Consider the following 15,698-nt stretch of genomic DNA (forward strand, 5'->3'; position numbering starts at 1 on the left):
CAAAATAAAATTTTGCGTCTTTTCCTATGTAATTCAACTGTACAATTACACAGAAGTATAGGATAAATTACAGATAAAGGAAAAACAAAGATTACAAATGAGTAAAACTCAAAATATAACTGAACCACAGACTGTACCGTTCACCCTCTTAAATGAAAGTTGATGAAAACTACCAGGGAAAAATAACAAACCACCAAACTTCATGAGACAATAAAACTATTAAAAGGATAGAAAACCTGACCAGCAGGGGCACTGGGAGGCTAGCACCATCACCTGGAGAGGTTACAGTCCAACCCCACTCAGGTTCATCAGAAAGATCTGGTTCCACCGTGATGCCAAAAACCAACCCCTGTACACCTCATGTCTCCGCTTTTGGTGAACTCTCTCACTTTAGACAGGTTGGCAGAGGAGCCAGAAGAGTGTGCAGTTACAAAAACCAGACCTACAGTAAGCCTGAGAGCATTGATGTAGGAAAACATTTATCTCATAGCCGTTTTACAGTCGTATTAACTTGTGATGATATTAGTAGATGTGCTTTCCAGTTAGAGCAGAGATGTGATCATCAATTGTGTTTGTCATAAAGGATTAAAATACAGCAGGCACTGCAAAAACTGCGAGATGAGTTGAGTGGAACTGCTACATTGGGATGTTGAGGATTGGGCTTGTGAACCCTTTTCCAGATGTCAATCAAAAAAAATCTGAATGGAAACATTCAAAATATAGTATAGGAAGACAAAGATATTTAAAGCACTCAAGACAGAGGCCATCACTGACGTTGCTATGAATCACTAAGCTAAACTACGTTATGAAAATGTTAAATTTTCCTCTGATTGCAGCATCAGTTTGATGAAGTAGCTTGAATTCATGTACTTAATTTCTGGATCATCCCTGTCTGGTTATTTTATCCATTAATAATATCTCAAATATTTTTTCAGAAAAGGGATTTACCAAAATACATATGATATACAATAACATATACAATGACCAAAGGATTTTATCCTTGTCACCGACCCCTTTCAGATATGAACAGCCCGTATCAACACCTCTTACTTCCCATTTCCTTCTGAAAAAAAATCAAGCATTATAAGGTCAGGAAAATCTGAGCTCAAAGGTCCACGTATTTTGGAGCTTTTCATCGCATCTCACTGTCTTCTTCAGCAAATGAAGCTGGCTCGTGTGCCGTCATGTGACGTTAAATGTGAACTTTCAGTCAGTGATAACAGGTGGTCGGTATCCTCCTCTACGGGTTAAAAAGGGGGCCTTGTGACTGGGCGGCTACTGGTTCCATCCCTGAACCGGCAGGATAAATCTATGTGTAAGCGAAAGAACAGTGCTGGCCCCTACCTCATTACTGCCACAGAAGTGCCCTTGAGCAAGGCATTTAACCCCAACTGCTCGAATTTCAGACTATGGCCGAACTGGGCATGTACTGTGCGTTCCTGCAAAAAGAAAATCTGGCTTAATGAGGGCAGATGACCATGAACTTTGTTTTGGTCTCTGGCATCAGGTGGCCTCCCTAATTCTTCTCCAGCCATCCACTGACTCATAGTCAATGACTGTGAGCTCTTCCCAGTCAATACTGTGGCTGGTCTGGTGTTTCCAGAGAGCTGATGTTGTCTGCTTCCGGTGTTCGTTCAGTCTCACGCTGAGCCGTTTCACATTTAGGTCACACCATGACATCTGAGCCAGCTTCGAGACCGTAAGATGTCGTTGAAAACTCTGAATCATTGGTTGGTGGATTTTTGAGCTATATTGTTCCTAGAGGTCAAGAATGAACATCCATGCAAAGAAATTAAAAACACCATATACAGGCAGTTTCCCTTAAACCTCAACCTTGCTTGTTTAAAAAGTTGCAAGTTTACAAAACAATAAAAATAGAAGACCCTACATGAGAAACTGTGTCAGCAGCCGAGCCACAGATTGATGGGCAGTGGACTATTAGTGCAGTGGTTGTGTAGTTGACCTGCTCAGCTTTTGTGAGTATTTAAAATCGTGTGGTCTATAGGCACAATACACAGGGTGTGTCGGGCTGGGCCACATGGAAAACAATGTCGTGATCTCCAGTATTGAAACATCCAGGAACTTACGACATAATTTTAGGGTTTGGAAATACAAACTTCAGGTTGTCGCTGTAGTTGGTGGACTTTTAAAATGGAGTTGTTATTTTCAGCAACTCTGAAGTGTTTCAGAAACCATTCGAAAGAAATCTGACTCAGTAATGAGTTTGTAATTTCAGTTGACAAAAACAAAAACAAAACAAAAAAAACAAAACAAAACCATGTGTCACCTTACAAAAAGAAAATTCCCATAATAGTTACAATGATTGACGGTGAACAAAAAATACTGATATACTGCCCAGCCCTAGGGTGTGAAAGCCAGAATTAGATGATTACCATGTTACCCAGTATAAATTACAACAATATGGAATATTTTCCAGTTAGCTGTTCTACAGGGGTAGGATGTAATTGGAGTTGGCCAGCTTGCGTTCCTGTGCTGCAGGAACAGTCTCTCTGTGACGCAGAGGTCTGTGGCAGTCGGGGTCCTGAAGTGGAGGGTAGTGCTGTCTGTAACATAGCCAGGCGAAGGCAAGACCCAGCAGAGAACCCACTAGTACATCTACATGAAGGAGAGAGAAGATAAGAGGTACAGGTATGAGGAGTTTGATTCCACAGCTTCCCATGAATGCTTTCTCACATCTTCACGTCCTGTGTATAACTCAATAACTTAAAACTTTAGGACTTAAACAATGGATAGACAGTGTGGGATGTTCCTCAAAAAAAAGGGAGAAATGGATCACTTTTACTTCAAACGATAAGCACGCTATCATATTTCTGGATCTAGATATCAGCCAGGACCCTCACATCACTGCTCTAACCATTCATTGTAACAATGTGCATTTTAGCTTGGCGCTGGGATTCTGCGCAATCAACGGTCTGGAGCAAAATCTGATCAAGTTCAACACAGACTGAAAATTCACATACGAATAAAATGCAAATACAGGAGAAGGGCTGGGGAGGTGGATGAATTTAAATTTCTGAAAGCAGGCAGCAGAGTAGCAGCGAGGATGCAGAGCTTAGTTTTACTGCATGCAGACTGAATGGGCACCTCGAGTTTATATGGACCGCCTATTGTGAGAGATGTATCATGGACATGCGTGTTTGGAGAGTAAAACCCCACCTGGTTCTCATGCTTTTTTGATGTTTGTTTTATAGGTTCCTTCTGTAAAATATCTTCACATTGGTACAAATAAGAAGTGAAATAAAAAAAGCATGACATCTCTAGCACTTGCCATGATAAAATGTGTGCTTATTTGAGTGTTATTCCTTCCTGGTTATGTTCAATGTTTAACAGCTAAAGGGGTACACACTGATTTGTCTTGCAAATGAGTGTGCAACAGAGAAGTGTCCCTACAGTATGGACATTATTGAATGTTAAAAAAAAAAAAAAAGTTGTTGAATACAGTTTAGTACATTTGAAGTGATCTTTTTCCCTAAAATTATTTCACTGTTATAGAGAATTTATCAAATTTCATGAGTTTTTCCATCTGGAGTAAACTTCTTAAACTTGATACTAAAAAACTCCATTCAATAAACCGAAAAATTTTACTGTATAAAAACATCCACCATTTACGTACACAGATATGTTGTTGGAGAATTACTGGTTGCATAACAGTAGATCAAACAATGGATATGGCTAGTAGTATACCCCAATCTAAATATAATGCTGAATGCAACAGAAGCAGAGCATTTGGTTCTGATCATCTTTACTGCACACAGCTAACAGAGTTGTTTCCCCAAACATTGAATTCAGAGTTTTGTAGGCATAATTAAGGAAATGACAACTCTTCAACTGTCATATTTCTCCAGTCAACATGGAAACATTAAACTGCCACCACTACTGCAGCTTCGACGTCAACTGAAAATGATGTCGATAGGATGGACACATCCTTTGCAGCTGACTGGTTGAGGAAAAATACAGACCAAAATGAAAAGAAATGGCAATTCAGCCTGATTATCAGACTGCGCTGGCAAATCAGCTGTGTCCCTCTAAACCAGCTTCTGCTATTGGTCAGCAATGTAATGAGAATGTGCAGATGTTTCCTGCATGATGCTCTGTGCCATTCTAAGCTCTTTCCTGTCACTCTGACCTTGCCAGTGGTGTTTGTAGTCGCAGGTTCTGGAGAGGGCGATCACAGACGCGATCAGTAAAGGGGTGAGGAAGGCACACAGCCGCCATGCCCTGCCTTGGCCCGCTGCATTGAAGCAGCGCAGCTTTCCTGCGATGTACAGAGCTGTGAAACCCAAACCTGCAAAGGCAACTGTGAGCAGAGAGATCAGATCACAGGGGTGACCAGAGACAGGAGAAGTTTTATACAGACACAAAGAGGACACAAAGAGAAAATGAAAAAAAGAAGGGGCAGGGATTATAAATGGAGAGATGCTTTTTAGAGTGATGTGCGATGCTCTCTTGCTCATACAAGCCTGGTGGCAAAAATAAGAGCCTGGAGGCAAAAATACACTTAAAGACATCTATTTTCAGATTTATAATGTTCCCCCTACCCTGCTTTTACATTTGTTTTCCTTCCCTGTTGCCTGCTGATGAAAATGTACCAGCTGTAGAGACATAATTGCACATAAGAGCGTCTCTTACAGGATGAGTGTCCGCTGGGAAAGCTCTTCCTGCCCTCCATGACGACATCTGGGTCACCGCTGCAGCGCAGTTCCAGGTTCATGTGACCGTCTGGGAAACAGCGATAGAAGAAGTCTGGTCGCGGCCTGAAGGAAGAGACAGGGAAAACACAGAGGACACATTTAGGCTTTCATCCACTGTAACACTGGCTGATATTATGACCTAGGATGTCATGTGCAGTGTTTACCTGCCAACAACAAGCTTGATGACGTTGGTGAAAACTCCATTCAGCACCAGTGTCAGAGTTACAGCTGGATCACAGGGGGAAACAGAACTGAATTATGAAAAAGAAAAGTCAACCCAAAAGGCTAGTTGCCATATCTTAATATGAAAAAACCAAAATCTTGTATGCAGCCGCAGTTTCTTACCCAGCGAGGCTTCTTTCAGATCTCCTCGCTCTGACTTCTTCATGATGGCGAAAACCAGGATTACAATCAGCGGGGTGAAAACTGCCACGCTCTGATGCAGACAAAAAAAACAAACAAACAAAAAAAACAGCAAAGCATAAAAACTCTAATCTATTTAAAGCCAAATTAAAAGAGTGCTCGACTGATTTAGCATTGCATCCTTATAATATCGTCAAACTCACAATGAACAGTTAAAGAAAAAAAAAAAAAGAAAATCGGGATTAAAATCGATGCAGCAGAAACAGATACTGTCTTTTTTATTCTATACATTCTTCTTCAAAACGTTGTGCCTACGCTACCCACAATGCAACCTGCCCACCAACCGATCGGTCAGAGATTCAGGTGTGTTATGCTGGCAGACGCTAATGTAGCCTCGAGTCGCTTGCATCAAACAGAGATGGGGAGCGGGCCATAGAGGTCTGGTAAGCTCACTTCTTTCTAACTCCACACCTCCAGACTGTTTTTTATTTCCAAATTTGTAGTCTTCAGCCCTAACTGACACTGCCTCAGTTGTCATCGCTTGAGGTAAATTAATCAGACTTGGGACAAAGCCAAAAGAGAAAGCCTCCCCGGGGGGGGGGACACAGGAGAGCTGAAGGAGAGATGTGGAGGGAGAGACGTGAGGCAGATACTGTCTGAGGTGAACCTGACGAATAACTCCGTCAATTCCGAACATGAAACGCATATTGGTATCATTCAATGGGACTTACACGTATCACAGATAGCATTATTTCAGACGTCCGTTGTGGATTAATGTCTATAAACCCTCTTAGAAATAATAGAAAAAAGACCAGAACTTGCCTGAGAATTTTCTCCTTTTCTACAGAATCAAAGTTATCCAGTGACAGTTGACTGTAAATCTAAGCGTACACTGCAAACGGGAACTGTTAATAGCTAATTCAGTGTAAAATCTAAAAAATGATTTAAAAAAAAACAAAAAAAACAAAAAAACAGGGCTCACATGAGAACCAGTACCTACTTGTAGCTGACATTACAATGATAAATTTGATGAGCTTTTGCTCTCCTGATGGCTTTAATTCTTTCTGTTGTCATATTGGTACCCAAATAGGTCTATATTTTGGTTTCCATTTGTCACAAATATTTGTAAAAACATTTTTGATTTTCACATGTTCACACAACAGTCACATTTCAGACTGCCCCGAGCTCAAAAAACAAACAAACAAAAAAACAAAACAAAAAGAAGTAGAAAGACAAGCAATACTTCACATGGAAAAACTTACAGAACCACAGAGAAATAGAAAAATGACCCACATAAAACCAGTCCGAAAAGTGGCTGATGCCAGTTTTTGTCTATGTTTTAGATTATTAAATACAAATCGCTTCTGCTTTAAAATTTTACAAATACTACAGTTTTTGGAAGAAGACTTAAGACTTCTTTCAGTAAGGTAAATTGATGGCAATAATGTCAACATTTATTTTAATCTCAGCCAAAGTTATGCTCTTGCTGAGAAGTACTACACTTGAAAGCAAGAATTCATTCAAAAGAAATCTGCAGTGCTTTACTACACAATGACACTGACATTTTTGACAAAAATAAAAAAGACATGATATTCACTGTGGTGGATAACCTCATCTCAACCCATCATGTCCCTGCAAATTGATTTCACAACTGTAATGAAACCAGTGGTTGTGTGGAAGGTAGGAAATTATTCTAAAAACTGATGATACGAAAGTAAAAAACTGAACTGAACTTAAAACTGAACTGAGGAATCTATTTTGTTCCAGTTAAATGCACAAACATGTAGATCTATTACTTACAAACATGAGAGAGGTGGGTACATGGTCACTCTCCACACGATGGAATTTATACAACCACATCTCCTCTGACTGGATCTCACGGTAGAAAGGAGGAAGATGCTCTGTCACACTGAGTGTAGCACAAACAGGGGTTTGTCCGTGTTTATTTTTGGACAACATACAACACACACTGACTTTCAGATAATGGATCCATAAAGCAATGTTGCAAATGCAATTATACATCTACAGATGTGATTCAAAGGAGGACATACTTACAGGAACACCCCTAACAGCACCATCCGGATCGAAATTTCCGAAAGGAAACCGCGAAGCAGCCTCCCCTTCATTTTTGTTGCTCGGAATGGACTTCAGTCAACAGCAAACATCATCACTCCACCTTCTTTTAACTTAACTGGGACTAAGGAAAAATGTGAAGATTAGTTTTAGTTTATAGTGTCAGTAGTTTGACTTACGTTAAACTACTATGTAAGTGAGGAGAAGATTATTGCTCATTTGGTAGAGGGTTAGTGGGTGTGCAAGTGGAAAAACAGTAACTACTATCATATTTACTTCTGTCCATTTACTTCTGTCCACTTAGTACAAATAGCTCCTCTCTATTTATTGTTATTTATATATATATATATATGTGTGTGTGTGTGTGTGTGTGTGTGTGTGTACTCGCACACACACATATACACACACACACAGTACATATCAACTGATAGTAGCTCAGGGCAGATGTATCAAGAGCAGCAACAGCAGTGTATATGTAGGCCCATAAGTGAGAAGGTACAGACTAAACTCATCTGACATCTCCCTGTTATCTTTGTGAGGATGGGATAAATGTAGCCTAATTGATACTGGATTTTTCAGGCCAGTACCAATATTAATATTTGAGAGTTTAAAAGAATCCAACCACATATCGGCCGATGTTCTTTTTTTGTTTTGTTTTACATAAACAAACATATCTGATAACCTTTACTGGCCTGTTAATTGAGCTTTATTTTCCTTAAACATAGTTTTTTTTATCTTAGACCTGAAATGATTAATCAATTAGTTGGTTGCAAAGTTGGTTTGGAAAAGTGGCAAACATTCTGAAGTTCCAGCTTTTCAAATGGGAATATTTACTCATTTTCTTACGATCTAGTAAACTGAATATCTTTGGGTTTTGTACCGTTTGCTGGACAGAATGAGACATCTGGATGTCAATTTGGACTTTTGTGGATTGTAAAGGGCATTTTGTACTATTTTCTAAATCTTTAAACACTAAATGATTAATTAATTCTAAATTACCTGTCAGACTTATAAACGGATAATTAAAATAAACCTCCTCTGCCCCAGCTCTTCTGTGCGTTGATTACTTTAAATAAACCACACAGTATTTAGAGAAACAGACACACATGAGCACCATACAAATTAAAATAATAACACTCTAAACTATTATTAAATAAATAAATAAAGAAAACTGACACCTCTCCAAGAACAGAGCCACAGCATTAAGTAAGGAAAGGCCCCATGTTAGTTGATGTTGCTCTTTAGAGGCAACCAATTCATAAACAGTACAACCAGTTGATTTAAGTGAACCTGGAGCTTTTAGAGGCCCCCTGGGGTCTGGGGCGCCAGGGATCCAGCTTTTACAGTCCCACATCAGCAGTGGTTACTGACCCTTGTCCCTTAGTTTACACTTGTCTCTAAGAAGAGGGGGAAAAATACTACCCAAAACCCAACAAATTAAGGCGATTATCTCCATTCTGCAACACATCTCCACAACTTTTATTCTAAGTATATATCAGGTGAAACGTTGGAAACGATACTGTTAAGTATCTTTCCGGTCTCCCTGTCTAAAACCTGATATTAAGGCCAACCTGCTGCACCTGTGCCCTCCAATTCCAGATAATACACATATTTAGAAGCTGTTGTTCACCTGAATGAAAACATAAAACCTGTTTTTAGTGGCACCGAGATGAAATGCCTCAGCCTCTGCCGGCCTCGTCCGGCCAACAAAACAAGACCGAGGAGCTAAAATCAAGTCCCTGTGCCACGGAAGACAAGATGTTAGCAGACTGAGCTAAGCTAGTTAGCGACATCTGTCAAACAAGACATCTGGCCTTGTCAAGAACAGAATCTCTGGTCCGCTACTAACCTTAAACAGGTCGTTGTTTTTTTTCCCCCCCTTTTTTTTTATCTCTTTATCCTCATATTAACGAGTGCCGTTAACACGAATCGGGCCTCGACATCCCCGGCTCCGCTGCCGACGGTGGAAGCCGCACATCTGAGGACTCGAGAGAAGCGGGGATGCCACGGAGGAGACGAGCGCCGCGTTGAGATAACAGTGAGGATCGGAGCTGCTTCTGGTTCAGGATTTTCAAAATAGAGGCGGCAGTTCCGTGCAAGAAACAGACTAAAGCGCGACTCAAGGTCCACTTACTCACTTGCTCTGGAGATTTCGACTGTGCCCCACTGTTTTTATCGGTAGATGAAACTGAAAAATGTAAACATGTTTTCCTTAATATTGTATTTTCTTTCTAAATATCATCATACTATACCACGACCGAGCACAGATAAAATGCCACACATCAGTATCAAATTATATTTATGAGCAGAAGCCTGAGCGTTTTTCTTAGTCATATATTTCTTCTTCTTCTTGCCAGTTGAGTCCATATGAACACTGAAGAAAGTTCAGTATTATGCTTATTTGATAATACATTAAAAAGTAATCAGTAGAATTTACTAAAAGTAACATTTTATCAAATGAACTTCCTCTTGCAATTTATCAGTTGTACTGTGTGTTAGTACTTTTGTTGTTTTCGTTGTATCTTATGAAGTGTGTTGAGACCATGGACGGTGTTTATATATATATATATATATATATATATATATATATGTATAGTAGTAGTAGTGTACAGTTCATGGTTGATACACTTTCATGTGATAATCACTTTAAATATTGACTATCTTACCATTTGTAGTGTAAATATTGATTATCTTGACTGGACCGTCAAAGAAGTTGTGTGAAGGATTTTGATTACAGTGGCAAATATGTTTGGTAACAAATATTTTGAATATTGCTCAATATTAATTGGTTGTTATTGCCTTTTTTTTTTGGCATAATCAGTTACATACTGCAAGCATTTAAGTATTCAATCATCATTTTAACCATACTAGTTATAGATTAAATTAGCTTTCCAGTTGACCATAAGGGTTTCAAAATCCAAGTGTTTTTATAGTGTAAGATGATTTAACATTTTTCAAGTATCATTTGGTGGTCTAATTCATAAATATTTATCAGGGACCTCCAATAAATTGATATATGCCGACAGTACCAATTAATGATGCGCAATGTGTCACAATTTTTTTTATTCCATAAACACAGGAGTTTATTTAAATGAATGACTTGACAAAACGGTATTTTGTGTTTGAGAGATTGAATCTTCAGGAGCTCTGTAGTGTTTTATAAACCGGAAATGGTCGTGCAGATGATTTAATCTGCCTTGACAAGTGGATGCAAGAAGCCACGTCACGTTACAGAGAGCCATCTAGAGGTAATAAAAAAAGAAGTCGAATAAAAAATAGATGAGTGGAAAATCTGTTTTCCAGTTCTCCTAATCTCACAGAGTGTCATAGTTTTGCATATGTGAGTGTCCTGACACCGTACGAGACTTCACAGTATAAATTCATGTATTAAATATTTACCTTTTACCCTTGGTAGTTCTTTTTATTTAGATGACTCCCTCACCTTTAACACACTGATACACTTAATAATAATGAACTGCTTTATTTCTAAAACCTAGGAATCAACATTATTTGAAATTATTTTAGTACTGCAGTTGAGGATTATTTTCATCACCAATTACTTTTTTGATTGATTCATTGTTGTCTTTGTTTATAAAATGACAGAAAATAGTGAAAGGTGCCCGGTATAACTTCCCAAAGCCCAGGAAGATGTATTCATATTGCTCATTTTATTTGACCGACAGTGCAAATGCGATGAAGAAAAGCATCAAACCATCACATCTGAGAAGCTTTAACCAACAAATGTTTGGAAACTTTTGCTTGAAAAATGTCTAAAACGAGAATAGTTGCCGATTCATTTTCTGTTGATCAACTAATCGACAAATCGTGCAGCTCTAATTTATTTTACTCATTTTTTTCCATGTCATTTTTACTAAGCTATCATCTACTTGGTAAATATATATGGTAAAAATCTGGCTATTACAAACTCTTAAACAAGAAGGTAAATCTACCGTATATCTGGTTCAGTGATTTCTCCAAACTGTTTATAAAAAAAAAAAAAAAAAAAAAAAAAAAATCACATACAGTGAGTGTGCTTCACTGAGACAGAGTACAGCTTTATTAAAGTCAAACTTCAGGCATGTCTGAACTCTTCAAACTCAACTTTAGAATGAAAAAGGACAGAATCAATTTTTTCAAATAAAAAGACAGTCATGTACAAAAAGAGTGTCGTCTCAACAGTCACACATTTAGAAGCAGAATTGTACAAGCAAAAAGAGCACGCCACAGTAACATGATTCTATGCAAGTTCAATGCAAACTATTTACAGGTTCTTTAACAATATGCAGAATGCAGTAACACAGGTTGAACAGTAATCAACATGGTATTTTGTGTTCATCCACGTTTTACTTGAAGCAACACCACGAGAGATAGATATGACCCCAGTTAGAGTTACTGTAAGCAACTTTACTACAAGTAAAAAAGAGATGATGAGTGCTTATGAAGGTGAATTTATTTATTTATTCCAACACTATTTCTCCTCTGACAGCATGTCAATTAAAAACTTGATGACAGTCGGCAACATTGCACAAAAACCAAAAGACATCACATTGAATAGAAACATACCCTTTGACATAATGGGGGGGTGTCAACTAGCAAATTCCTGGACACTTAGAAAAATCCTCCTCAGATGTATTTAAGGGCCACTTAAATGAGAATAAACATGCTGTTTTCTCAAAATAAAAAATGTCGGTACTCTACTTAGAGTAAACCAACAAAACACATACATCTGATAGTATTTTTAGTGAATGAAACAATGCACGCTGGGACACTTAAATTAGGCGTATAATACTGCTGCTGTATCAGCTGAGAAGGGCAGAAGAGGACGAACTGGCACAAAGTAATTCATGATCATGCGATCTGCAGATGCAAAAAAAAAAAAAAAACAATAAAAAAAGAAGGCTGTTCAGTTTTACAGAATCTCTGTGAAATATAAAAAAAGAACAAAAACAAAAAAAACAAAAACAAAAGGAACACTGATAAAAACAAACAAACATCAACATTAAAATTAGGCATTTAAAGACTCTCCAACTGATTATAGATGTGGATTAAACCAGTGTGTGATGTTGGAAGCATGGATTTCAGTCCCTCTGAAAAGAAAAAGAAGCAAAAAAAAAAAAAAGAAACAAGGCTTTAAGACCAGTTTTGTCATCACAACTCATCAGTCAGAAATCTTTTCTGAAGCCACAAACACAAGAGTCAAGGATGCCTGCGGTCTGATAATCACACTTGTATGAATCCTATTTTTTTTTTTTTTTTAATGAAAATAAAAATACATCAATAAATTAAAAAAGTTCACGCAGACCGTTTTGAGTATGTAAATAATATTGTCTTAATTATGCACCTACCTGATAAAGAATAATTAATCGATAATAATTAAAAGAGTTTGGCAAGATTTGGGTGAAGGGCTCAGCTGCACAAGGAAATCAGCAAGCTTAGTCTTTTTTAAGGAATCGATAAAAAACAGTCAGAAAGGGCCTTTAAAAAGGGTCGATGATACAGAAAGACAGTAGGAGAGGATCTGCAGAAAAATGGGAAAATGTAATGTGCTAAAGTTGTGCACAGACATTTATAAGAATTAAGGACACAGAAAAAAGCCCAAGTCTTCTTCTGTCTTCTTTATCCAATTAAGTGCCTGTATTTGTGCATATCTTTTGCATACTGAAGTCCCAGCTACAATCAAAATGTGTTTTGCTAATTGTTACTCTGCTTCAATGTTTGACCTTCACTGAGCAGAATGACGTACGTGTTTTGAAACAAATATGCTGATGGTTGAGTTTACGTGAATGTACGAGATGACTTTGTGACACTACAACTAGTTTAGAGGTCAAATATGAAGTCACACAAGCATGATGTGGAAACTTAAAAGCTCCAGCGCACACACACTGAGAAATGGACTTCTCAGTGAAATTCAAGCTTCTAACTTTTGAAAAGAAAAATATTTGCATATTTATAAATGCTGGATTTTTCCGTTAGTGCAAAGGAGTAGATGTAATTTTAAATATTTTTTAACAAGGTAATTGAACTGAACAAATGAAACAAATTATTATTCCAAGCAGAGTATATTCATATGTCTTAAAAATGTCTGGAATTTTCTCACTTTTCTGCATTCAATGGCTCCCCCTTTTCTTTTGTGTCTTTCTTTAGGCTTTTGGCCTCATGATTCATACTCAACTATAAGTTTATTAGATACATCTGGCAAAAAACTCTTACAGCGTACTACACCAGTCCTGCAATAAATCCTCCCTTCATGAAGGTTATAATGTTCAGTTTTCGTTGAACCTGTTTTAGAGAGGTGTTGTCTTCCACTGTCTGCTCATTTTGGAGAGTGTAGGTTTTAGTGCTCTTGAAATGTATTGCATTAGAGAGGTGTCTCTTTAATTTAGCCTATGCGCCAAAATGATCATACAGTTGAATCACCACCTCTGTAAAACAGTTTAAAGAAATACGGAAAATTATAACCTTCATGAAAGTAGAATTTGTTGCACAACTGTTGTACTAGACTGCATTAGTTTTAGCTAGGTGTGCCTAAAAAACTGGCAACAGAGTGCATCTTCTATATGCATTCAAAGAGACGCTAAATGAACTGAAATCATTTGGAAACATTGGCACTGTTTTACCCTGTGCTACAGAGCTGACGCTTACAAAAACAAACAAGCAAACAAAAAAAACATCTTTTAAGGGAAGAAAAAACACAAACCCACAGTTGTGTAATCAGGGAAGAATTACAAGCAAAAGGCTGAGCAATGATTACAAAGAAGCTTTCTCCTTTGATGATCGCTTGAGTCCAGGCTCGAACAGCACAAAAATTGCTCTGAAACGGAAACTTTACATTCCAATATTGAACTGCTTCACACTTCCTTTAACACCAATTACAGCGAATCACGATACAGGTCGATGAGCAGCGGCTGTTACCAAATGTGGAATCATTACACCAAATGTAAAAAACATAACGTATGCAATGACTAGATACAGATATAATATGTAAAACTCCCCATGTTTTTTAAATATTCTATTTCACTTACACCGTGGTGGAGAGGGAGACAAATTACTGTACTGGTGTTTGAAAAAGAAATTGGTATAAAATGTGGTGCAATAAATACAAAACAATTGGATTTGATAGATGAGTGATTAAAAACACTGTACAGAAGTTTGTATTTGTACATTATACTGGACTTGACTGTTGTTATACCTTTATGTCTTTATGTAAAGCCCGGCCTTGACGATGTTGTCCAGGTGGAAAAACAAGTGCCTCTAGAGGACACTGAGGACTTTTTTGTACGAAGCCAGGCTGGCAGTCATTTCTACTTGTGCCAAAGAAAGAAAAAAGGAGAAACTCCAGCTTTTAGGTCACTTTCCTCAAAAAGCCACGCCCAGAACTCACCACTATTCTGACCGAGAGGAAAAAAGTTACAACACAGTTTAAATTCCGACGTTACTACAAGAAGAAGAGGTATCCATTTTGAAACACTTGTCATATGTTCTTTTAATATACATTTCTGTATATGTATGACCTAGCTAAATTGTGTAGCGACAAGCTGTGTGAAAGTGCTTTTCAGAAAAGTTTGGCAAAAAAAACAAACGGAAGGAAAAGAAAAAAAAAAAAAAAACAAGCATCAAAGCATCACAGTACACGTTACTGAAATGGACTGCATCTGGGCAGTAGTTACTACAGCCAGAATCAAACTTAAGGCTGGTTAACAATACTTTAAGACAGCACCAGTGATCACAAGCTGGGCTCCTCCATTTACAATACAAATAACAGTAACCGTTCGGAGGAAAGGTGAGAACAGAAGTTTTATCGAAAAAGAAAATAAAAAGGATCTGTCTTGTTTAAAAAAGCGTCTCCTTCTTCCAGGAACAACCAGAGAGGCAAGGCTCCGTCCCTCCTGATCTTTAAGTACTTTACAATATTATGAGCCAATTATGTACACAATGGCGAGTGAGACTGGCAATATGAAAATCACAAGTACTTCTGTAATGTCATACCATTACACGATATACCATTATATTTCACCTTAATAGGACTATTTTCACAAGGAGGTCTGCGTAATGCTTAACACCTAAACAAACAAACATAATACACCACTCACTGAGATGATGTGAGAGAATCTGTCTGTAAACATTAACAAACATAGATACTGTATATAATTATATTCATCTATACCCATAAGTATATTAAAACCATGTTTAAGGAAGGTTGGAATGTAGTGTGGTCCTGAAAAAATTGCACAAAATCGGTCATTCTCCCCCCTTCTTTTCTCCAAGAAGAAGAAGAGATAAATATGATGACAAATCACGTCAGGAGTGATGGAGAGGGGCTGGCTCTTTTCTGTGAAGCCATCCTGTGTTTGAGATGCCGACCACATCTTGCAGCAGGTAAACAAGGAGAGGAGCAGCGTGGCGTGGTGGAGAGGTTCAGCCTTACATCTCCTCCTCCTCCTCCTCTTTACCTCTCCCTCCAACTCACTCAATTAGTTCTTCAAAGTGCCGGTAACTGACGACGTGACAACACTTAAAATTTCCACAGCTGTAAAAATAAAAAAAAAACTA

At 38.0% G+C, this 15,698-nt stretch overlaps 1 protein-coding gene across 1 annotated transcript; it reads right to left on the reverse strand.

The window, feature by feature from the left end:
• Positions 1 to 923: 923 nt before the first annotated feature.
• On the reverse strand, positions 924 to 9,226 carry plpp5 (phospholipid phosphatase 5). Its single transcript, XM_040155666.1, has 8 exons — positions 8,998 to 9,226; positions 7,131 to 7,272; positions 6,876 to 6,984; positions 5,058 to 5,148; positions 4,877 to 4,940; positions 4,651 to 4,775; positions 4,148 to 4,318; positions 924 to 2,616 (listed from the first exon to the last, which is right to left on the reverse strand). Exons 2-8 carry the CDS (start codon positions 7,199 to 7,201, stop codon positions 2,447 to 2,449), a joined length of 801 nt encoding a protein of 266 aa, XP_040011600.1. The 5' UTR covers positions 7,202 to 7,272; positions 8,998 to 9,226; the 3' UTR covers positions 924 to 2,446.
• Positions 9,227 to 15,698: the final 6,472 nt, after the last annotated feature.

This window comes from Xiphias gladius, chromosome 19, assembly GCF_016859285.1.
Source record: "Xiphias gladius isolate SHS-SW01 ecotype Sanya breed wild chromosome 19, ASM1685928v1, whole genome shotgun sequence".
NCBI lineage: Eukaryota > Metazoa > Chordata > Actinopteri > Istiophoriformes > Xiphiidae > Xiphias > Xiphias gladius.

Coding starts and splice junctions, on each gene's coding strand:
- plpp5 (XM_040155666.1), bottom strand. CDS start 7,201: ATGAAGGGGAGGCTGCTTCGCGGTTTCCTTTCGGAAATTTCGATCCGG. Junction 4,941..5,057: donor TCTGAAAGAAGCCTCGCTGG/GTAAGAAACTGC, acceptor CCTGTGATCCAG/CTGTAACTCTGACACTGGTG. Junction 4,776..4,876: donor ATCAAGCTTGTTGTTGGCAG/GTAAACACTGCA, acceptor CTCTTCCTTCAG/GCCGCGACCAGACTTCTTCT.